The sequence below is a fragment of the Notechis scutatus genome, chromosome 5 (genome assembly GCF_049901735.1).
Source record: "Notechis scutatus isolate UNSWTSFEM ecotype Mainland chromosome 5, rNotScu1.2, whole genome shotgun sequence".
NCBI lineage: Eukaryota > Metazoa > Chordata > Lepidosauria > Squamata > Elapidae > Notechis > Notechis scutatus.
In genome coordinates, this window is record NC_142013.1 from 7,058,811 (window position 1) to 7,083,879 (window position 25,069).

Here is a 25,069-nt window from a genome sequence, read left to right on the forward strand (position 1 = left end):
ACATTTCTCAACTTGGGACACCGGCTGCACGCTGAATTGGCGAAATCTGGGAGTGGAAATCCACACAACTTATCATGGCCAAGAGAAACCCTGTCTTAGAATGCCACGATCCTGCAGCAAATTCTCCTCTGCTATCTCCTCCACAACCTCAGAGTCAACGGCATTGTAGTCACGGGCGTGTAGGGTTGAGGATGTGCTAGGAATCCAGCAAATCCTGGTTAAAAGTTGTCATGGCACTAAACTCAGACCACTTATTTGTTGGCTGGCTTGCCAGTCCACTTTTCAGATTCAGATTAACAGAGTTGGAAGGGGCCTTGTAGGTCATCTAGTCCAACCCCACTCCCCCACCCCCAAGCAGGAGACCCTACACCAGTGGTTCCCAAACTTTTTCAGTCCACCGACCCCTTGGTGCTACAAACTCATCCTTGGTGCCCCCCCACCCAGAGGTGGGATTCAAATTTCTGTGGGTGTGGCCTAATTTGAGGGTGTGCCTTGCTGATCATGTGACTGGGTGGGCACGGCTTGGTCACATGATTGGCTGGGGGTGGATTGCTGGCTGGGCGTGGCTTGGTGGTCACATGACCGAGTAGGTGTGGTTTGTTGGTCACATGACAGAGTGGTTGTGGCCAGGTGACTGGCAAACCAAATACAAGTGGTCCTCACTTAATGGCCGATTGCTTAGCAAGTGTTCTAATTTATGACTAGCCTCCCCAGAGCTACTTGACCTGTTTTTGGAGTTTTGACAGCTATGCATGCATGGACAGACACACACACACACACATGCACGCACACACACTACCTTCCAACTCTGCTGGAGCAGGTCACTGGAATAGAATCGGCAAAGCATCTGTGATTAGATTCTAGTAGTGAATAGAATCTAATCAGAGATGCTTTGCCTATTCTTGTTTATTTGTTTTATTTGTATTTCTTTATTTTATGTTGCTGAATTGCATTGACATGTGTGTCCCTTCTTGTGCACAGCCCAGAAACTTTTGTGACTCTTTGCAGCAAAAATTACCAACCTCTGGCTTTGCTCTACTTTTCAAACGCTCCGCCACTGCTGCGTTCTAGGTGTCGGCCCCGCAGGTCCACCCCATTGAGCCCACTGCACTGGAGGGATCTGCCCAAGAAAGCCGGAGCGGAGCAGTGCACCAAGTCAATGGGGTGAGCCTGAGAGAGAGAAAAGAAAGAGAGAGAGAGAGAGAGAAGGAAGAAAAGAAAGAAAAGGGACAGAAAGAAAACGGGACAAAGAAAGAAGGGAGGGGGGATGGAAGGAAGGGACAGAGAGAAAAAGAAATAAAGAAGGAGGGAGGAAAAAGATATCTGTTCTACTCCAATCACCTGCTCCAGCAGGGTTAGAAGGGAGTGTGTGTGTGTGTGTGTGTGTGTGTGTGTGTGTGTTCTCCTTGTAATTTACCAGTACATTTTGGTTTTCCTTCTTCAAAATTGGCACTGTAATATATTAGGGAAAAGTAATTTTTTAGGGCGGAGGTCTGGTCCAATGGATCCAGTTTAAAGCCTCAACAAAATGTGAGAGCTTCCTGATAGTCTTGACCATGTTTCATCCACAAAACCTTTAACTGGAAGCCAAAGATGTTTCAATGTGGAAAAGGGTCTCTAAACTAGGCCTCATTTCAATCTGATGCATTAGGTCTCTCTTTCCCTCTCTCTCTCTATCCCTTCCTTAACCTATCTACCTATTTTTTGCCCAGGCAGGCCTGGGCTAATCCTGCATCACCCCGTTTCCTTTTAGAGGCCCTGGCCCTTAATCTCCCCGTTTCCTCACCCACGACCGCATTTTTTGTCATCCCATGGCCATGACTTTACCTTCCTCCTGGAGCTAGCTGCCAGGGAAGGCAATCCAGGACTGAGCCACTATTCTCGCTGGGCTCCCCGCCAGCCCACGTCACCCTTGTCATGAATGCCTACCCCGTTTTTTTCGGTGTAGCTGGACTGCATAAATTAGGCATGACTCACTTAATCATCTTGTTTAGCAACAGAATTCTGGGAGCAATTGTGGCCATAAACTGAGGACCATCTGTGATATTATTTGCTGGAGCAAATAGGAAAGGGTATTTACACTGGTTCAATTGCTGAACCTCATTGATAGAAAACCACTGCGGAATGAAATCAATTTTATTTATTTCCTATATTTATAGCACACCTTAATTGTATATTACTGAAAGCTGTGTTCTCTCTCCTTTCTTCCCCACAACAACCTTGTTAGGTAGGTTGGCCTAAGAGAGAGAGTGAGTGACCCAGGCAGCTTTTAATCTCCAATTGAGCAATTCATGGTTTCCCAGTTTCCAAGTCAAAATTAAGGACAAAGACCACAGAATTTCAGAGAGCTGTTAGCAGAGTCTAGCAGTATTAGAACAATATCTGTAAAGACAGTGAAGAAACAGACGTGGAAAACCAAGGAAAGTTATCGAAAAGTTCTCTGAACTCAGACAGTCACAGCCACAAATTGGGTAGTAAAGGATGCTAATGGACAGATAGCAAACAGTTCAGAGGAGATCAAACAAAAATGGAAGGAGTACGTAAAAATACTACACTGTACAGTACAAATGTCACCATCTTTAGAAGATATTCCTTATATACCCCTTTCTTTCTATGATCGATAATTTATGGACTTTGAATGCTGCTCAGCTCTCAATGCCACTCTACCATGCATCTTGAAATCCAGCCGGGTGTAAACTGGAGATACTGAAGGTGTGTTTAATGACTTAAAATTTGGTGTAATTTTACGATGCAAACCTAAACCATCAGGATGGTTAATAGGTTACCTAATCCAGATAATTAGGTTAACTCAGCTAACCATGATCTAGCGTGAAAGCCAGAGGTTTTCCTTTGCTTTTCAAAACCTGGCCACCTTTTTGCTGGAAATCTTGGCATAATGAGGGTGCGCGCATATGTCTTGCCTTCCTCGCACCCCACCGTTGCCCCCCTCGAAGAGAACCTCCTTCACCCACCTGCAGAGGCGGCTTCATCTCCAGCCACTGCCAGAGGGCTCTGGGTGGTGCCAGGGAAGAAGTCTGGCTTTCCATCTCTCTCATTCCGTGGCTCTGGGCATCACTTGTTGAGCTTTCTGGGTGACTCGGAGGCAGCGGCAGAGCGGGCCAGGAGAACCACCCCGCCACGGGTCCATCCCACCAGCTGGCGGGAGACCTTCCTTGCAGCCTGCTTGACCCGGCCCAGGTGGAGACCTGTTGCGGCTCGGTGCAGGCAGCACTTCTGGGATGGGTGAATCCCCGCCTGCAGTGCTGCGCTGATCCCCTGTGCCTGCAAAAAACCTCCAGCTGCCACATTGTTTTTTTTCTCGGTGCGGCTGGACCGCTGTGGCCGTCAGCGATTGTTGCCCATGCATACAATGTCACATATGCACAATAAGGACTGACTGGCTAGGGAATAGAGGAGCAGGGCCAGGCAGGGGCTCGTTTTACCGGTTCTCCAACTACCGGGAACAGTAATGAACCGGTAGAATCCCACCCCTGAATTGCACCCTGCGAGAGGCCCACCTCTAGCACCCTCCTGGCACCTCTTAGCACCCCCCTGCTTCTTAGCGCCTCCCTAAGGCATCCCACCGCCCCCCCAGGAGGCGGTACAGCCCACTTTGGGAACCACTGCCCTACACCATTTCTGACATATGGCAGTCCAGTCTCTTCTTCTCCAGATGAAGGCAAGCTTCCATTGAATGTGAATAACAAGAGTGGAAGGATGAAGTCAACCCCTGCCCAAGCCAACCCCATTTCTGACAGAGGGAATCTCTTCTTGGCTTCCAAGGATGAAGCTCCCACAACCTCTGAAGGCAACTTCTGTTCCATTGAATGTAGAATAACAAGAGTTGGAAGGGACCTTGTAGGTCATCTAGTCCAACCCCCTTGCCCAAGCCAGAGACCCTACACCATTTCTGACAGAGGGCAGTCCAATCTCTTCTTGAAAGCTTCCAAGGATGAAGCTCCCACAACCTCTGAAGGCAACACTTCTGTTCCATTGAATGTAGAATAACAAGAGTTGGAAGGGACCTTGTAGGTCATCTAGTCCAACCCCCTTGCCCAAGCCAGAGACCCTACACCATTTCTGACAGAGGGCAGTCCAATCTCTTCTTGAAAGCTTCCAAGGATGAAGCTCCCACAACCTCTGAAGGCAACTTCTGTTCTATTGAATGTAGAATAACAAGAGTTGGAAGGGACATTGGCGGTCATCTAGTCCAACCCCCAGCCCTCCCAAGCAGGAGACCCTAAACCATTTCTGACAGGTGGCAGTCAGAACTTCTGAAGGCAAATTATTCCATCGGTTGGTTGCTTTTCCTGGCTTCCTTTATTTGCTGCAGCTCTGGCTGCAAATCTTCCCTTCCAGGCACAGCGAGGGGCGATCCTGCGGAACTCACGGCCATTGGACAGAGGCACGATTAAAAGGCGAGCGGAAGGGGGAAGAAATACAAGGTGTTTCTCGACAAAGGGGCTCGAAAGGAAGCCGCCCGGCTCTTTCTTCCTTACCTTCTGGGCGATATAGCAAGTGCGGTAAGCGTGAAGCCCCAAGACCCGGGAGGAATCGGATCGGGAGGCCGCGTGGAGGCGAGGATGGGCGAAGAGCCTCTGAGCTCGCCCGAAATCGCCGACCCAGGCGAGGCAGAAGAGCCACCCGCCCCACAGCCCCGCAAACACCCACATAACCGGGCGGCAAGCGACCGAAATCAAGACTGCCGCGGTTTCTCCCGTTTTTATACCCGGGTTGCGGGAAGGAGGAGGGTCCGAAAAAGCCGCCTGACTCCACCCATAGCCCGAGACGGGCAAATGAGCGGCTCCCCTCGAGAAGAAGCCACGCCCACCGACTCGATGATTCGCTGCCGCGGAGAGAGAGAGAGAGAGAGAGGGGGGCCGTTGGGAGGAGAGACAGGAAGGCAGGTTGGTGACGGCCTGAGGCAAAAGACTGTGGGCCTTTCATACTCCACCCCTCCCTCGGCCACGGCAGGTAGAAACAACGAAGCCCTCCAATTGGCTAGAGACGGGCGAATGGGCGGGGCTTGGGGGGAGGAATGGTTGAGGCGGGAAAAAAGGGGCGGGCGTTTGAGCAGCTCTCCTCCGAGCTCCTCGCTGATTGGGAGAAAAGGAAGTGTCGTCACTTCCGTCCTGAACTTCGAGCTCTCTTCCGGAAGAAGCCGTGTACCTGAGTTAGAAGGTGTGTTACTTATTTAGGCGCAGCGACGGGTGAATAGTCGCCTCGTTTACCTCATTATTATTATTATTATTCTCCACAATAATTTTTTTTTAAAATTTTGACTAGGAAGACCGGGGTTGAAGTTCCTCCTCAGCGATAGAAGCTCCCTGGGGGGGCCTTGGGCCAGTCCCATTCAGCCCGGCCTACCTCACAGGGTTGTTGTTGTCGTCTTAAAACTAGGTGGAGGGGATATTATGCAGGCTGCCTCGATCCCTTGTGCAAAAGGCGGGATATAAATTCACGCCCAGCCACACTTGGTCTAGAGCAGGGGCGTCCAACCTTGGTAACGTTAAGCCTGGAGGACTTCAACTCCCAGAATTCCCCAGCCAGCTTTGCTGGCTGGGGAATTCTGGGAGTTGAAGTCCTCCAGGCTTAACGTTACCAAGGTTGGACACCCCTGCTCTAGAGTCTTTCAGATTGCTGCCGGGTGGACTCCGCTCTCCATCATCCCCAGCCAGCACTTTTAACAACATTTGTTAGGTGTAGTTTTAGCTATACAATTTGGGGTGGACACCTTTTGAATGGTGTGGGAGTAGCAATGGATTTCCAGAGGAAAAATCGCAGACTATAGGAACCACCTGCACTACTCAGATGAGCCTGAGGACATAGATGAACCTCCAAGTGGCCTCAACGACCCTCTAAAAGGATGCAAATGACCAGCTTGTCTTCAAGGAATATAAATCTTTCCATTCCCCCCACCATCTTGTCAGAGCTGAAGAAGCCTCTTGGATGAGAAGCGAAACATCTTCAAAAGAAAAAAGAAAACCAAGAAAGTCCAGTTACCTCCTGAAAAAAAGCATCTTTGGGACAACCGTGACCTGGATGACTGAGAATCTCTACAGACTTTTAGCTATACAATTTGTGATGAACACCCTTTGAATGGGGTGGGAGTAGCAATGGATTTCCAGAGGAAAAACCGCAGACTGCAGGAACCAGGAGCACCACTCAGGTGACTCTGAGGACACAGATAGACCTCCAAGTGGCCTCAGCAACCCTCTAAAAGGATGCAATTGACCAGCTGTCTGCAAGGAGTATCAATCTGTCCGTTCCCCACCATCCTGTCAGAGCTGAAGAAGCTTCTTGGATGAGAAGTGAAACATCTTCAAAAAAAGAAAAAACAAGAAAAAGTCCAGTTGCCTTCTGAAAAAGCACCTTTGGGATAACCATGACCTGGATGACTGAGAATGTCTACACACTTTAACTACAGTTATTGAGGCAGCAGATTTTTCTCTTGACTAAAGGCCTCACTGTGTTGGGAACACCTGAGTGGGAACTTGGGGGCAGACAGAAATCGAACTGGTACAGATTTCTGTTTCTAGAGGGAATCTAAATAAAGTGTGCTTTCAGGAAGAGCGAGATAGATTTCCAAGAAAAATGCCAGCATTAAAACGTCTCTGTTTTTTGTCTTTCAGGAAATCAGACCTCTTCCTCTTCCAGGGGACGGATTTAAACTGGATTTCCTCAAACTTGGCTCTCTGCAGTTATGTTAGACCCAGCTTCTTTCACCCCCATTATCTAGGAAGAAAGAGGGTAGAACACATTTTTCCTCCATCTGGCAATTTCTGGTGAGCTATCCATTCATTTTATCTTTTTTCCCAGAGCCTCTGGGTATTAACAGGGTTAATATCATTGCACAAGCAGAGTGAATGTAACGTCGTCACAAACAGTGAGATGAACATGCGAACAGGCAGTTTAATGGGATTAACTACATAGCCCACAAGCTGCACTTGACTGTGGATAGTTGATGTGGGAACCATTCCATGTCAGGTTATAGCAATAGCACTTAGACTTATATACCATTTTATAGTGCTTTACAGCCCTCTCCAAGCAGTTTACAGAGTCAGCATATTGCCCCCAACAATTTGGGTCCTCATTTTGCCCACCTTGGAAGGATGGAAGGCTGAGTCAACCTTGAGCCTGGGTGAGATTTGAACTGCCAAATTTCAGGCAGCCAGCAGCCAGCTGAGGTTGTCTCTGATATTGTTACAGGTAGTCCTTGACTTACGACCATAATTGAGCCCAACATTTCTGCTGCTAAGAAAAATAGGTATTAAGTGAGTTTTGTCCCACTTTGTTAACCTTTCTTGCCACAGCGGTTAGGTGAATCACTGCAGTTAAGTTAGTCTGTTTACCCCATTGACTTTACTCGTCAGAAGATCACAAAAGGTGATCACATGACCCCAGGACACTGCAACCGTTATAAAGATGAGTCAGTTGCCCAGGAGTCTGAGTTTTGATCATGTGACCATGGGGATCCCTGCAACAGATGTAAGGGTGAAAAACAGTCATAAGTCACTTTTTTTCAGTGTAGCTGTAACTTCGAATGGTCACTAAACAAAGAGTTGTAAGTCAAGGACTACCTGTATCGACAAGACTTTTAACAGTGCTGGTTTACTACACTGCTGTATGGCTGGGAGACCAGTTCAGGTTGAGCTCCATATACTCCTGATCTCTTGGTATGTCTCCACCTGCTGGAACTACCTCTACCTGTTGTTCATGGCTGCATGGCTTCTTAAGGCACTCTTAAGCTGTGTATTGCTTCAACTTCCAGGAATGGAGACTCATAAGCTAAAGCAGTTTGTATGTTTCATCCATTCTCAGTGGTGAATTTTTAAAATGCTAAACCAGGTTCTTTCACTGAAAGAAAAAGAAAAAGAGATCAGATGGTTAGATTGTGTTGTTCTAGGCGCAATTTGGGAGAACATCAGGAGACCGAGGAGGACAGAAGAGGGGCATGATGTGCTGTGGTCCATGGGGTCACAGAGTTGAACATGTCTTAGCGACTGAACAACAACAGGTTCTTTCTTCTTAGAAAGGGCCCCCTGTTAACACCAAAAGAAGCTGGGCTCCTAGGACAGAAGAGCTGTGGAATCCTTATTTATTTATTTTTATTTTATTTGGTTTGTCAATTGCTTACAAGATAATAGGTATAAGTAAAAACAAAATTATGAATACATGGATACATATAAGAAAAATAAAAGAAACAATAGGACAGGGACGGTAGGCACGTTGGTGCGCTAATGCACGCCCCCTACAGACCTCTTAGGAAAGGGTGAGGTCAATAGTAGACAGTAAGGTTAAAGTTTTGGGGGTTTGGGGAAGAAACCACAGAGTCAGAGTATTCCAGACATTGACCACTCTGTTGTTGAAGTCGTATTTCCTGCAATCAAGTTTGGTGTGATTAACCTTGAGTTTGTATCTATTGTTTTGCTCTTGTGTTGTTATGGTTGAAGCTGAAGTATTCATTGACAGGTAGGACATTGCAATGTATGATTTTATATACTAAGATCGAACCGAAGGCGGTGTAGTTCTAGGTTTTCTAGGTCTTGAATTTCAAGTCTGGTGGCATAAGGTATTCTGCAACAAGTAGAGGAGTGGAGAACTCTTCTTGTGAAATATTTCTGGACTTTCTCAACTGTGTTAATATCAGCTACGTAATGTGGGTTCCAGACTGATGAGCTGTATTCGAGTATTGGTCTAGCAAATGTTTTGTATGCTCTAGTTATTAGTGGAATATTACCAGAGAAAAAGCTATGTAAGATTAGGTTAACAACTTTTAATGCATTTTTGGCTATGTAGTTACAGTGGGCTCTAGCACTTAGGTCATTTGAGATGAGTACTCCAAGATCCTTGACAGAGTTTGGATCATCAACAAGGTCTTGACTATTCAGCCTGTATGTTATTTTCTGATTTTTTTTTGCCAATATGTAGGACAGAGCATTGATTTGTTGAGATTTGAAGTTGCCATTTGTTTGACCATTCTGATACATAGTCAAGGTCTTTTTGAAGGGTAGCAGCATTGTCGGTGGTGTTGAATATCTTTACATCATCAGCGAAGAGAACGCAGTTGCTCTTAATATGATCACAGAGGTCATTTATGTAGAGAATGAAGAGAGTTGGTCCTAGAACACTGCCTTGGGGGACACCACTGTTGACAGGTACAGAATGTGATAGGACACTCCCAATTTTGACCATTTGTTGTCTGACAGGAATGCTTCTAACCAGTTATACAGGTTTCCAGAGATAACATAAGATTTTAGTTTTAGGACTAGTTTGTCATGTACCACTGAATCAAAGGCTTTACAGAAGTCTATGTAGATTGCATCTATTGCTTTGCCCTGATCGAGTTGTGTAGTCCATATGTTTTTGCAGTGTAAGAGTTGCAGGTTGCAGGATAGTTTTTTTCTGAAACCAAACCAGAGAGTAGGTGGTTTGTCTCTAAGTGGAGGATAATGGATTAGTTAATAATTGATTCCATTTTTATTATTTTTATTATTTATTATTATTTTTATTATTGGAGGTATTGGAGTCCGCAGTGACTGAAACTCTTTGATTTCCGGGCAAGCCTTTACATGGAGACAGGGGAAGCGGGGATGAGTGAATGCAGACCTTTTCCCCAGGGTAGAAAGTTCTAGGTCCAGAGTTAGTCCAAACGAAGTGCAGAAGACTAGATCACAACTAGGAGAGATAATTCCATCCAAAAAGATGCTTGGAATTTTTACAGAAGATTTTCTAGGCAGGCCTAAACGTGCCAGTTTCTACTCGAGCAGCCTATGTGGCACATTGCCAGAGAGATGAGCTATTTTCTGGTGGGCATTTGTGCAAAGCTCTTATTATGTATTATCTGAGTAAGCCAGATCAATGGAACCGGACAGAACCACTCCAGATCTGAGCAAACGAATGCCAAGGTTCACTGGGTTTATGATTGTTGCCTAGTACGGGTAGTTCTTGACTTATGACCACAATTGAGGCCAAAATTTCCTTTGCTGAGCAAGACAGTTGTGAATTTTGCCCCATTCTACGAACTTTCTTGCTAGTTTGTTGTTAAGGGAGTCACAGCAGTTGTTAAGTCAGCAACACGGTTGTGAAGTGAATCCAGCTTCCCCATTGGCTTTGCTTGTCAGAAGGTCGCAAAAGGTGATCGCGTGGCGGTGAGACACTGCGACTGTCATAAATCTGAGTCAGTTTCTAAGCACCTGAATTTTGATCACGTGACCCTAGGGATGCTGCAATAGACATAAAGTGTGAAAAACGGCCAAAAGTTGCTTTTCTCATTGCTGTTGTAACGTCGTGTGGACACTGAATGAATGGTTGTTGTTAGGGATGTACACCCTAGCAGAACCTGCAGGGCAGTCAGGCAGGCAGGCAAATATATGAGATAAACGTTGTTGTAGTTTACACTCAGTAAAACAGATACACAGTGTTAGTTAAATAGTTTATTCCAGTAAGATTTATATGCATAGTCAAACAGTCCATATATCATACACTAGTTCAGTCCGTCCAGGGATTAATCAGTTGCAAAGTCCAGTGTCGAAAAAGAGAGGTCAGTAAACTTACTAATATCAGTCCAGTAATTTATCTCTTCGCAGTAGAGATAAGAAGAAGTAAAAAACTCTTTTCTTCCTTCAGCAACAGTAGCAGGAAAACACGCAGTTAACAATCCATCATCGTCAGCAAGGAATCCAGTAAACCAGCATTCAATTCAGGTTCTCTTGCTCCCTCTTATGGTGATTTACAGCCGCACCCAAAAATACATGCTTTGCATTTAAAGTGACACACACTATCATAGTCTATATATATTATTTTACCCAAACTAAGTTAGGTAACCTATGTTATTCCTAACAGTTCTAAGTTGAGGACTATCTGTATATCTTTGGCTCACCAACCAGCATCCCAAGAGATGGACCAGTAATGTACAACCCTGATTTGGTGGAGCAATTCCACTTCCTTGAAGCGAATGTTCCCAGCCCTTCCTTGGGTGGGAGCTGAGGGCTAGTCTCTTATGTTACTTTCTGGATCATGGCCAGTGACTCATTCACTAGAACAGTGGTGGCTAACCTTTTCCGGCTCCCATGCCAATAATTGTGTGCGCGCTCACTTGCGCCCACTTGTGTGTCAGCACCCAGAAGGCAATGCGTGCTGGAACCCCCACACGCCCCCTGCGCAAGCGCACACGATTGCCCCTCATGCGCAGTGCGTGTGTGCATGTGTGCGCAGTTTCCCCATGTGCCGCATGTCTTTGCGCATGCATGATTCCCCCCTTGCATACCGCGTGTCTGTGCATGCGTGCACGATTCCTCTCGCGTGCCGCACGTCTGTGCATGCATGCGAGATTCCCCTCGCACACTGTTCATCCCTGCACCTGTGCGCGCAATCCCTTCCTGCACAGCACATCCCTGCGCATGCATATGCATCTCCCACACACTCCCCCTCCGCCCCCTGCGCATGCGCACCAAATACCCGACAATTAGCTGTCGGGCAGCGGCATGTGCAGTGAGGCTCTTCCAGGCGACCTCTCTCATGCAGGGGGAAATGGCTCTGCGTGCCACTTCCGGCAGGCATGGCATAGGTTCGCCAACATGGCTAGAACGAGAACTTCTGGACTGATGTCATCTTACAAGTACATTCCGGAAGAGGTCCATTTAGCTTGCTTGCGGCCTCTCGGAGCCCGTAGGTAAGGCTCACACTGTCGACCAAACTTCCCCATCTGATTTTGATCTCCATCTGACCGCAGTTTGAGCTACCAGATGGTTATTCTCTTACCTTGAGCTCTAAACCCACCGGAGCCCCCTGCATTGCAACCTTCTCATAAGGAAGAGCTGCCTGGAGCCCTGGTGGGTGAGCTCATGTCTTCTCCTTGTCCAGGGGGCAATTATACACAAAGAACCAGTGTACAACAGTTCATTTAGTGATTGTTTGAAGTTAAACAGCGGCACTGAAAAAAAGTGATTTCTGACCGTTTGTTCTCATTTATGACCATTGCATCACCTCCATGGTCAAAATTTGTGATCAAAATTTGGACACTTGGCAACTGATTCATATTTATGACGGTTGCGTGATCATATCACCATTTGAGGTTTGGTGACAATGTCAATGGGGAAGCCAGAGATTCACTATAAGAGTTCTGGCAAGAAAGGTTGGAAAACAGGGCAAAATTCACTCAACAACCATCTCGCTTAGCAACAGAAATTTTGGGCTCAATTGTGGTCCTAAGTCGAGGACTACCTGCACTCACTCTTCATTCCATCGTAGTTGTTCAGCTTTGCTAACTTCAATTCACCATTTCTTCTCCGGAAGAGTCCACATCATGTCAGTTTTTCAGACTGTGTTAAATCTTCATTCTACACTACATAGTAAAATGTGCAATTTAGACAGGATTGTATGCTCCAAGATACTTGCAAAAAATTGTCTGCTTTTTTAGTCATATAATATTCGGTACCTGCAATAATATAATTGTCTGCTTTTTTAGTCATATAATATTCGGTACCTGCAATAATATAAGGTGTAAATTCACCCAGTGAGCTAGCCCCCAACAAATAGACATTTGGTGTAAGGTGTTTCTAGGGTAAGAAATATTTCCATTGTAGAATTCCATACAATCAGGGTTAACTAAAACTGTGTATTTTTTCCCCTGATAGATAATCGTGAAAGCACATGAATGGCGGACACTTCCTGGTTGCCTCTGTCATTTCCATCCAGAACAGCAGCTTTGTGTATCCATCATGTCACAGTTGCTTTTCCAAAGTATCCCTGCAATTCAAACGGTATGCTCCCTCTCAAAAATTACAGGTAGTCCTCAACTTATACGGTCATTTATTTAACGATCATTCCAAGTTACAACAGCACTGAAAAAAAAGTGACTTGTGACTGTTATTCACACTTAATAGCAATAGCAATAAGACCTATATACTGTTTTATAGTGCTTTTAGAACCCTCTCTAAGTGGTTTACAGAGTCAGCCTATTGCCCCCAACAATTTGGGTCCTCATTTTATCCACCTCGGAAGGACAGACAGCTGAGTCAACCTTGAGCCTGGTGGGATTTGAACTGCCAAATTGTAGGCAGCCGGCTGCAGAAGTAGCTTGCAGTACTGCACTCTTAACCACTGCGCCACAGAGGCTCCCTAAGCATCTCCATGGTCATGTGATCAAAATTTGGACACTTGGCACCTTGTTCATGTTTAGGACAATTCCCCGGGATCAAAACTGCAATACACACAACCTCTAATAAACTCTACCTTTCTCAACAAATGGGAATCATTTCTGTTCAGAGGCTTAAGTTGTGGCAGGTCCAACACTAGCCTTAGGCCAGGGCTCTCAAACTCAAGGCCCGTGGGCCAGAGCCGGCTTGTGGGGTGTTTAGATCTGGCCTGTGGGGCTGCCTTGGAAACAGCAAAGGATCAATCCGCGGTGCCTCTACCAGAGGAAATTCCCCCCCCCCCCCTCCAGCTCCGTTTTCTCTGGCAAAGAGTTGCGGGACACTGTCATGGCTGAAAATGGGGGTTGGGGGCATGCAGAACCAACTAAAAACAAAACAAAAGGAGAAATGTTTCCCCTTTTGCATTTGAGCATGCAAGAAGGGATAGGAAAGGAGAAAGAAGGGAGGAGATAATGTGTGAGGGAAGTCCTGCCTTAGCATTTGGCCACCACAGGTGCCCCCAACACGAGTGATGATGAGTTGGCCATGTCCCCCTGCCCCCTCCAAGGTCAGACACAACCCTGATGCAGCCCTCAATGAAATCGAATTGGACACCCCTGCTTTAGGCCTACTGCAATTAGTGAGACTTCATGTGATCCTACAACATTGAAATCCCTTCGTTGTCTTTCTTTTTGTCAGATACAATTGCCAGAAGTGTGGTTGTTCGGGCGACACCAAAGAAGCAAATTACAGATATCGACTTTCGCTGGAGGTAGCCGACACCTGTGATATTTTTGAGGTCACCGTATTTGGAAGCTGCTTAGATACCTATTTTGGAGCTACAGCAAAGGGCCTGCAAAGGTAAAGAAAGGAATCACTTGGCTGAGAAGCAGGAGCCTGCTCCTTCCATCTACTTGAGTGATTTAATTATATCTCTCAGAACAGTTGCTGTTCAGTTTGCTGCCTGGATACCAAGCTGGTATATATTAATGATGGCAATTAAATTCACAGAGCTATCAAATTTGTGGCAGGGCCAGTGTATTAAATGGAGAAACGTTATCGACTTGAGTCTAAAAACTGTTCGAGTTCACATTTCCCTGAATTCATGATTAACCTTGGGAAAATTATCCCTCACCTTTCTCTTCTTTTTTTATAAGAACGTTGAAATATGTTCATTAACACCAATTCTCTATATCAAAAGAAAATATAGCTACTGGATTCTTGCCCAGAATATTTAAATTCTGTACTGAAAGTAATGGGCAGGTAAATATTTTTTTTCCAACAGGTTGTCTAATTTATTTAAAATATTTGACGGATTTGATCATTGCTGTTGCAGAGAAAGTTGAGCAAGAGATAAAAAAACAAACGATTTTTAAGAATGTTGCCAGAGACCCAGTAAAGTGTTTTGTTCCTATCTTATTGTGACCTAGGCTCCTCCAGCCTTTGTGCTTTACTCACAAGTAAAATGTCCTTGTTTAACAACCATTCCTTCAGTGACTTTTCCAGCATCCCCTTTAGCAGCTTCAGCTTTTTCCTGTCTAAAGGAAAATAGAGATATTTATCTGACTAGTGAAAAGGATCTGGTTGTTGCTTTTATGCCAAACAGTGCGCTTCTGCTTGAAATGGAGGATATGTCAACAGGTAGTCCTCAATTTACAGCCATTATTTATGACCACCCGAAGTTGCAATGGCATTGAAAAAAAATGGACTTAAGAACGTTTTTCACACTTACGACTATTGCAGCATCTCAGTGGTCACATGAACAAAATTCGGACATTTGGCAACTATATATATGACAGTTGCAACTGACTCGTATTTATGACAGCTGCAGTGGCAAGAACAATCTTAAAATGAGGCAAAACTCACTTAACATATGTTTCATTTAGCAACAGAAATTTTAGGCTCAATTATGGTCATAATTCTTGGGGTCAAGGATTATCTGTCCAGAGGTCCTTGAAGTACAACCATTTGTTTAGTGTCTGTTGGAAGTTACAGCAGCACTGAAAAAAGTGATTTAAGATGGGTCCTCGCAGCATCCCCATGGTCACATGATCAAAATTCAGCCGCTCGGCAAGTGATTCATATTTATGACGGTTGCGAGGTCCCGGGGTCACATGATCCCTTTTTGCAACTTTCCAACAAGCAAAGTCAATGGGGAAGCCAGATTCACTTAACGAATGTGTGACTAACTTAACTGCAGTGATTTGCTTAACAACCGTGGCAAGAAAGGTCATAAAGTGGGACAAAACTCACTTAACAACTATCTTGCTTACCCAACTGAAACTTTGGGCTCGATTGTGGCCATAAGTCGAGGACTATCTATATAACGTGTCTGAAAACAACTGTCAAGTTGGTAAGACAATTTCTGTGTAATTGACAATGCGATTTCCGTGATTGTAGCCACGCATTAGAGATACCTAAGGTTTTCTGGATGAATCTGATGTATGAAGAATCATTTGAAAATACATATACATATATCAGCACATGGTTAAACCATCCGGAAGGATTTATAACTACGCAGATAAATGATTATCACCAAACGAGGAATTGGGTCAGAAAGCAGAAATCTGTTTATTTATTATGTGCCTCAAAATCCTGAATTTGGCATCCTGGGCTGGAGTTTTTAAAGGGCTTGTGGGAGATGTTCACAAGCCACGTGAAACATTTCTGCCTGTTTGCTTCCCCTTCCTGGGTATAACTTTAAAAAAGTGTTGCGAGAGTGCTGTTGAATTAGAAATTAAATTATTCTCCATCAAGGTACATCGAAGAACTGAACCGAGAAGCAGGAGAGGACGAAAACGATGCCATGCTTGGTGTACTATTTCATGCCGTTGAAACCTGCTTTGTTGGGAAGAAGTTTGTCTTCAGGATTAAGGTGATGGCTCTGCTCGGAATAAATCTTTTAGGAAACGTGCAATTTAAGCATGACAGATAATTTGCTTGTGGGTGTGCCTGGTCAGGTTTCTGCTGCAAATTATGAGCATCCTCATAATTGCCATTTAAGAGCCTGACATAACAGTCCTGTAATTGGAACGTTGATTCTGTCTCGATCCAGGTGCATCTGCTCATGTTTATAACGTGTCTCAAATTGTACAAGACTATATAATCCTCATGCATAACTGCTAAATGCTACAAAACCCTCTCCAGGAGTCACCAATCTCTGGACACCTGGACGTCCACGTTCCTCCAAATAGGACCTGTAACTCTTCAGACTAAATACATTTTTTTAAGAAAAAAGAAGAGGGCAGACTTATATAAGGGCCCCAACTTTATAACTGATTTCATAGGGCTTCGGTATATTTGCATCAGGATAAGGTCCCTTATATAGGCAGCCTAGAGGTGGTATTCAGCCAGTTCTGACAGGTTCTGCAGAACCGGTAGCAGAAATTTTGAGTAGTTCAGAGAACCGGCAAATCCCACCTCTGACTGGCTCCGTCCCCATCTATTCTCTGCCTCCCATTGAGTCCCAGCTGATCGGCTGGGTGTTCTTTGGTTGCCCTGCACAGGAGAACGGAGCTGGGAAGCAGGTTAGTGGGGTGGGGAGGGAATGGGGATTTTGCAGTATATCCTTCCCCTGCCATGCCCATCAAGCCACGCCACACCCACCAAGCCACACAACGCCCGCCACGCCATACCACGCCTACCAAACCATGCCCACAGAACTGGTAGTTAAAAATATTGAATACCACCGCTGAGTCAGCCCTTGTTTAACAACTGCTTTTTTCAACAACCACTCAACAACGGTGATGAAGAAAAGTAACTTTGTGACCAATGGTCACATTTACGAATTTTTGCACGTCTGCAAAACAAAGGAGAGCTGAAATAAGATCGTAAGGACAGTAGCTTTGCTTAATGACTGAGTTGCTGGTCTGGTTTTGGTCACTAAATGAGGACTAGCTGCATAGCCTGTGAGATTTCAGAGATTTTACCAATCAAAAGGGACAATAGGCTATTGACTCTGCAGTGAAACTCTGAAAAAAATTGCTGAGATGATCCAAACAAGACTCCAACCTCATTTTAATGCTATCCTCTAATTATATGGGTAGAGAATTTCACAAAGGCAGATAGACGCGGTGGCAGAGAAGCCTCTCAGCATAAATTCAGGGTCTGCTTCAGGAAGAATTGGATTCTGTGTTCGATTTTGCTAGAGAGCAAAGAAAGGTTTTGCAGGCTTAATTATAAGGCTGTCATGGTTTCAGAGTGGGGATGCATTTGCTGCAGCCATAAATCACGGTAGGAATTGCTATTTTGAGTCAAGAAACGCACAAAACCGTAGATCTACCCCTGCCATGAGAGAGACCTGGACTTTTGCATCACTGATACCCACACTGGGGACTTTATTCTCCCCCAAAATATCAAGTCATTCACTGAAAGATTGACAATCCTTAGTTGGGCATAAATGAGCAGCAAAATAGTTTCGCCACTTACGCTTCTACTCCGAAGAAGCAAGAAGAGGGACTTTGTTTTTAGTTAAAGCAAAGACGTCTGAGAGACCATCTCTTGCCAGTGACATCCAACCCATTAGAGCGGGGAGGCAAGGAATGTTGCGGGTCCCATCCCCTAAAGAGATACACCTGGTGGGACACAGAAGAAGGGCTCCCTCCCTTTGGAACATCACACCTAACCCTCCCCCGGGAGATTAGACTGGCCCCCTCCCCCGGCAGATTAGACGTGGTTCTGCCAGCGGGTCTGAGGAACCCAGAGCGAGATGGACCCCATTAAATGGCTGTATGAGTGTGTGTTGTCACCAGGTTAGGGGGGATGGGGGGTTATTATTTTATTATGTTCATTATTATTTCTTTTATAGTGTGTTTTATTTCCTGTAAGTTGCCTTGAATCGTGAGTCGGTAAGTGGTAATGTAAATTTTTGCGGAGGAAGGGAAAGATGATAAGTAGATAGAGAAGGAGAGAGAGAAGGAGAGATGGAGAGATGATAGAGATACAGTTAAATAGAGATGGATATATATTATAGATAGATGGGAGAGATGATAGAGATACAGATAGAGGTATAGATAGATGATAGAATTACAGTTATAGAGATGGATGGATGGATGGATAGTTATAGACAGAAGGAAATGGAGAGATGATAGAGATACAGTTAGAGAGAGATAGGTGGAGAGATGATAGAGATACTCTTAGAGATAGATGGATAGATGGATATAGACAGGAGATGGAGGGATGATAGAGATACAGAGAGATGGAGAGTTGATATACAGTTAGAGATAGATAGAGATGGATAGATAATTATAGGGAGAGAGGGGGGGGGGAACTTCCTCTTAGTCTGGATCAAGAACTGTGTGACTAAGGTTTCCTATGCCTAGTTTAAACCAGCCAGCTTCAAGTAACTACGGTTTGAAATTGGCTGAGTTGGACAACGTGAATAAAACACATTTCTGATTCCTCCTTTGTCAGGTGAGGAGAGCAAAGGAAGACAGTCCAGCTCTGACATTTAATTCCATAAATAAATAACTGATAGAACAAATTTCATTTCTTTGCAGAGTTCTGAGAAGGCCAATATGGCTAGCTTATTGCAAAATGGCTGCCAAAGGGAGAGAAGCACCAAAGCTCTCATCGCCTGTGAAATGTTCCTGCCTCACCCTGGGCTTGTGGGCTACACCGTTATCTTCTACATCAAGCAGCAGCGAAGTTCTCAGTTTGAGCAGAGTCATGGGGCTTTATGGCCTCTGGATCATGTCTTGGCATCTGATCATCCAAGCAGGGAATTAAAGAGCCTGCCTCTCTCTGACAATTTGGATGTGACTCAGTCAAGTCACAGAAATGGTTTTTTCAACCTCTGGTCTTACTCGTTCGGACTAACTTGGTCGTCCACCTCATCGGAAGACGCAGAACATTCCGCAGCTTTAGATGCATGCAAGTCGAGCTCAAAGAAGGAAAAAGGCAAAGGTGGGTCGATTATGTCACCCAGCCAATTGGTTTACAACTTCAGGGGCCAAAACTCGACGCGAGACAAGGGAGATGTATGTGAAGGTGAGAAGTCTTGTTGGTATCCTCGACAAAGTCTCACCCCAGAGGATGAACTAGGAGGTAGACCTTCCATAAAAGGAAAAAATGGTGATATCTTAGAAAGCTCCTTATCATCGGAACAGAAAGATTCTACATGCAAAATTGGCCTCCAGTCTAGCTGTGGGCTAGCAAATCCACAGCGTCCTTTGCCCCACCAGAGACTGAAGAAACGCCTTTCTTCCTCCTCTTCCCCTGGAGCTACGGGAGGTGTAACTTCTCAAGAAGCCTCCTCTGGAGGCTTGGTTGAATTTCTTGCCAACGGCAGATCCCCCGCTGATCTCCCAAATGGACAAGAGCAGCGTCCTGCCTCGGTTCTCTGTGAAAAACCAGGCAAAAATAAAGAGAACAAGTTGCTCGCAGAAGAACAAGACTGTTCTTGGAGAGGAAGGGATGTCTACCGTTTCCCATGGGCGGGTTCCAGCCGCCCCGAGGCTAATTTTGATGCTTCGGCAGATCTCTTTGAGATTAGTGCCAGGGGATCGATGAAAAGCACCACAACAATATTACCCAGGCCCCAGATAGTCACGCCCTGGACTGGCGCGCTGTCCCCAAACTTTATAACATCAGAATTGATGCTAAGGGAAGGGAAGGGAAATGCTGCCTGGACTACTTCTCATTATGGGTTATCGTTCTATGACACAATGGATGTCTCAGTCCCCAAAACAAGTACTCCGATTGCTGGATCAGGGTTCAAGTCTGAATGCAGCCCTGTGGCTACCCTGGACTTCACTCCCGCTCCCCGCTCCATTCCCCTCACAAGGCCTTGTCATCCAGACAGCCTCCCTGCAAGGAAAGGATCCTTTCTAAGCGAACTACCCCTGAATAAATTGCCCTGGGACAAGGACAAGTGTAAAAGGTCTAGGCTCCCCTTGAAAAACTCTTTAGTGAAACAGCTTGTCAGCAAGTTCTCGCCGTCTGCAACGTCCAGCGACGCAGAAGCTGGCACGGACAACCCATGGGGACCTCTGAGTCGCCTCTCGGCCCAAGAGTCGTTGTCCGAACATGGTGGCCAAGAATGGAGCCCTCCTTCGGGCGAAATCCAAAGTCAGGATGTAAAATTGTGGAAAAGGAAGAGAAGGAAAAGCTTTGTCAGGCTTCACAGTGATGGCCGAGCTCTAGAGGATTTTCCTCTTTCTGAAAACCAAGGAGGATCCTTGAGTCCAAGAAATCTTTCCAAATTAGCAGAGGTCGCATTTCTTCCTAAAAAGCAGCAACCAGAAGCTGACATTGAAGGCCAACTTATGTGTCAACAGAGAACAATGCTTGGTCCTCCAGTCAACGAATCGCCTGACAGACCATCTTCAGTAGACTTCAGCAGATCAAAGCTGCTGCCCACACCTTCTCCCATGCCTCATGTCGCAGACTGGTCTTCTGAACTCTTCTCTGGTAATGACCAGTTGTCCAACATGGAGGCCACTGTATCACAGCCAACCTCTTGAAGGCACCTTTCACTTTGAAATACAATCTTTCGGTCACAGTTGTACTTGAAGCACAGTTTCAACAGTTGTAAATTTGGGGCTGGACAGCAAAAGCTTGGCTTATATGTGTGTGTGTGTGTGTGTGTGTGTATATACACACACACACACACACACACACTGTATATAGCCAGGTTTGTTGCTATTACACAGGATCATTTTAAGGAATGGATTGTAACTAATAAAGCATGGAGGGACTCTTTCCTAGTAAATTAAAAATTAATTTGTCATCTTTGAGGTTTTGTCTTCCTTTTTGATATGACCGCCTTCAATCTTTCTGATTGGCCAGCCCTCTAAAGTCTAATAAATAAGAAAAATAAATATTAATGTTCAGGCTACTTATATGTCCACCATTCATGGAGAATCGGCCGACTACAGGTAATCCTCATATCAGGATCCTAATTGAGCCCAAAATTTCTGTTGCTAAGTGAGATATTTGTTAAGTGATTTGATGACCTTTCTTGCCACAGCTGTTAAGTGAATCACTGCAGTTGTTCGGTTAGTAACATGGTTGTTAAGTGAATCTGGCTTCCCCATTGACTTTGCTTGTCAGGAGGTTGGAAAAGGGGATCACACCAGTGGTGCATTTCAAAAGTTTACCACCGGTTCGGTGGGCGTGGCTTGGTGGACACACTTTGCGCAGCCTCACCTCCTGCAATCCTACTCTCCCTGTCGCTTCAGCAGCTGACGTGCGGCAATCTGTGCCGCGCTAAGCAGCTGCGCTTCAAAAGCAGGGAATAAAGGTCAGTATGGGAGCCCGGGCGGGCGGGCCCAATAGCAGCTCCTCTGAGAGAACCAGTTTGGTCCACTGAGAGAACCAGTTTGGTCTCCGCTGCTCTTCGGCGCTATAGGTACGCCAGAACCAGGCTGAATCAGTAGAATACCACCACTGGATCACACAACCCCAGAACACTGCAACCTTCGTAAATATGAACTAGTTGCCAAGTGTCCAAATTTTGATCATACGACCATGGGGATGCGGCAACAGTGTATTATTTAAAGTTCTCAGAAACCTATTCTTCAAAGCAACTGAAGGCAGGACAAGAAGCAATGAATGGAAACTAATTAAGGAGAGAACCAAGCTAGAACTAAGGAGAAATTTCCAGACAGTTAGAACAATTAATCAGTGGGAATAATTTGCCTCCAGAAGTTGTGAATGCTCCAACACTGGAAGAAGAAATTGGACAACCATTTGTCTGAAATGGTATAGTGCAGTGGTGGCTAACCTTTTTGGGCTTGTGCCAAAAATTGTGCGCACACTTGTGTGCTAGCGCCCAGAAGACAATGCAATGTGTACCCCCACACGCCCCCTACGCATGTGCGCATAATCCCCACCGCCCCCTTACCTGCACTGCGCCTCACAGCTGTTTTTCGGCTGGTTTGAGGCCTTTTTCGACCTCCCAAAGGCTTGAGGAAGGCTTCTGCAGGCTTTGCAGGCCGAAAACTAGCCGTGTTTCGTCACTTCCGGTATTTTCGGAAAAAACAGGAAGTCTTGCTTAGCAAGGGAAATGTGGGGTTCTATTATGGTTGTTAAGTCGAGGACTGCCTGTACAGAATGATTGGAGCGTTCCCTCTAGTCTGTTCATTAATAAATGGATGTTGAAAGTTGTGCTCTACACCCGAAAGGATGGATAACTGTGATTTTTATAACAGTAATGTTGGATTTTGAAAAGGAAAAAAAATCCGCAAGAAAGAAAGAAAAAAACGCAACACTTTTAAAATGTCAGCTTTATTCTCAAAAAAGGCTAAAATTTTAGCAGCTTTATTTTAATGCAAAAGGGGACATCGGTCATATTTCGAGCACAATTCTATCCCCCAAAACATTCTGTACTAGGTAGCCCTCTTGGATTGACAATACCACTGCTCTTACTGGCGGCTGATGTGATGTAGAACCACCTCTTCCATTGAATGCCATGCCAAAACCTTATTTGCCCAACCAATTACCCAAATTAAGTGATGCTAACTATGGAACATCCAGCCATGTAATGCTAATATCTTAATAATTGTGAATCCCTTGCCTTCCAGTTTGTCTCTCTTCAAGTATACAAGTGAAGCACCGATAAGGAAATTTGCGTTGACTCCTTGCAATTCGACGTTCGGAGTGCTGAAGTTGCAAACTCGTACAGTAAGACTTTTGTGTGTCGTCCTTCCAACACCGAGGCTTTGGTTCAAGGGTATTGCCTACACACCGTTCCCTGCGTATGCACACAAGCGCACGCACACCCACGCACAATTAAGCCCAAGTACAGCAAACAAACAAATCTCCAAGTGGCTGTGGGAAGCGGGCTTGCATTTCTGCCTTTTTAAATAAATGGCTTTTCAGAGCTACGTATTCTGCAAGGTGATTGCAGCCTCGATAAAGCTGTCCAAAAGATTTAGAACGTCTATTTCCCTTCCTCCTCAACCGTATAGAAAAACCTTTTGAAACTACATGCCCTTTCCAATAAGACAGCAAATCCCAGTTGGTGCTAGTGTTCTAGTTAAAAGCAGAATTCAGCCATGAGGACTACCTGCTACATTATACAGCTCATTTCAAGAGGGATTTTTACGACCTTCCCAATATATTCATGTCCAATTCCTCAAATGCATCAACAATAGAGCACCCCGTGTATTACATTTGTGCATAGGTATAGCCTCAGCGCTGCAGCATTCTCTCAAACAACCACATCTGATGTCCAGACTTCCAGGATCCAGCATTTCTCACAAAGAAGCTTATTTTGGCTAAGTCCAAGACCGGTGGAGCCGTACGAACAATACTTCACCAGCTCCTTTCTGCAAAAAAATGAAGTGGGTTTGGAAGCCCCACCATATGGCAAAACAAAACCACGCTGATTTGAGAGGCAAAGTTTTGGAACACTTGATCAGAGATGCAGGGATAACTCGTGGCCAACTTTTAAATTCATATCATTGGTCTCTCGTCGGAACGATGAACCAAAAGGCTGCTGTATTTATGATCGATACCTTTTCAAGGACACACCTTCTGTCTATGGAGAACAGAGTAAGCTGACCATAGAGGAAATTTAGCTTCTGGATTACAAGAACCGAAAGAGCAGCCATCCAACCTCAAGCCCTGCGGATTGCAAACGATCAACCTATCCCTTTTTAACTTCCACGTTTATCACAATCCCAGAATACAGATGCATTAATACTTAGGGTGTTTTTTTTTAAAAAAAATCACATAGGCACGCAACACGCGCACTCGGTGGAGTTTGTGCCGTACAAAATGGCACTCTGGGTCCTGGTTTATATACAAGCGTTGTCAACCCGCAGCCATTTCCTAATGCACCTCTCGATTTCCTTCTGTAAAGATGTAAACGGCAGGCACAATCCATCCTGAATTTCCAAGGGAAAGATCCCAGATGCTTCCAAAGAAGTGAAAACCATGACCTGACCAGCTGCTACCTAGCACCTTTTTGAATCTTAATCTCCTCCAAATTTTGAGGCTCCTGGGTGGGACGTGTTAAAAAGGGGGAGGGGGGAGAGGATTATATTCTAGACTGACCCTGCAGACAAATGGCCAGCCTGGCATGCTTCATGATCAGGTGTGTCTGACTATCTCCACCAGTCAGACCGGGTCATAGCAGCCTTTGCCTCCGGAGAGAGGCCTGTAGAAGGAGCAGTCATAACTCTTGGGGTTCAAATGCTATCAGTTAAAATTGCAACAAGTCAAATAATTGATACTTTTCCCTTCGCCCGGCAAGGGAGACTCCACATTGTTCAGCAGGGTGTTCTGCCTCGCTTCGCTAATTAGCCGACAAGCCAAGTCCAAAAAGAGTTTTTCCACGTTATCGGATTCTTTTGCCGACGTCTCCAGATAGTACATATCCTGGGCTCGGGAAAACTCTTCGGCTCTTTGTTGGGAGACTTCTCGCTTATGGGATAAATCAATCTTGTTTCCTAGAGAAACCAAAACAGTAAAGAGAAGAAATTAGACGGGGTCGAGAAAGGCATGAAGCCAACAACTGAACAAGGGATCCGCAAAGAGTAAGAGAAACCAGGAAGGGGAAGAAATTAGACGGGGTCGAGCAAGTCATGAACCCAACAACTGAACAAGGGATCCGCAAAGAGTAAGAGAAACCAGGAAGGGGAAGAAATTAGACAGGATCGAGCAAGTCATGAAGCCAACAACTGAACAAGGGATCCGCAAAGAGTAAGCAAAACCAAACAGGAAGGGGAAGAAATTAGACGGGGTCGAGAAAGGCATGAAGCCAACAACTGAACAAGGGATCCGCAAAGAGTAAGAGAAACCAGGAAGGGGAAGAAATTAGACGGGGTCGAGCAAGTCATGAAGCCAACAACTGAACAAGGGATCCGCAAAGAGTAAGAGAAACCAGGAAGGGGAAGAAATTAGACGGGGTCGAGCAAGTCATGAACCCAACAACTGAACAAGGGATCCGCAAAAGTAAGAGAAACCAGGAAGGGGAAGAAATTAGA

The 25,069-nt window shown here is 45.4% G+C and overlaps 3 protein-coding genes across 8 annotated transcripts in view; 1 reads left to right on the forward strand and 2 right to left on the reverse strand.

The window, feature by feature from the left end:
* The window catches only part of PRCP (prolylcarboxypeptidase), a 45,598-nt gene extending 40,900 nt beyond the window's left edge, over positions 1–4,698 (reverse strand). The window contains exon 1 of the mRNA XM_087966086.1: positions 4,500–4,698. Coding sequence (XP_087822212.1) covers positions 4,500–4,673 — 174 coding nt within the window. The 5' untranslated portion in view covers positions 4,674–4,698. The remainder of the gene's footprint in view (positions 1–4,499) is intronic.
* Positions 4,699–4,864: 166 nt separating this feature from the next.
* On the forward strand, positions 4,865–24,113 carry DDIAS (DNA damage induced apoptosis suppressor). Of its 2 annotated transcripts, none has more exons than XM_087966084.1 (6): positions 4,865–5,181; positions 6,633–6,785; positions 12,639–12,764; positions 13,836–13,997; positions 15,894–16,011; positions 18,635–24,113. In XM_087966084.1, the coding sequence occupies exons 3-6, from the start codon at positions 12,655–12,657 to the stop codon at positions 20,597–20,599; spliced, it is 2,355 nt and encodes a 784-aa protein (XP_087822210.1). In that variant the 5' UTR covers positions 4,865–5,181; positions 6,633–6,785; positions 12,639–12,654; the 3' UTR covers positions 20,600–24,113. The 2 variants fall into 2 exon arrangements, with proteins under 2 accessions (XP_087822210.1, XP_087822211.1); XM_087966085.1 differs by lacking the exon at positions 4,865–5,181 and adding an exon at positions 5,651–6,519.
* The window catches only part of RAB30 (RAB30, member RAS oncogene family), a 35,655-nt gene continuing 32,931 nt past the window's right edge, over positions 22,346–25,069 (reverse strand). For all 5 annotated transcript variants that reach the window (XM_087966089.1, XM_026680503.2, XM_087966090.1 and 2 more), the window contains one exon: positions 22,346–24,532. In XM_087966089.1, coding sequence (XP_087822215.1) covers positions 24,282–24,532 — 251 coding nt within the window. In that variant the 3' untranslated portion in view covers positions 22,346–24,281. The remainder of the gene's footprint in view (positions 24,533–25,069) is intronic.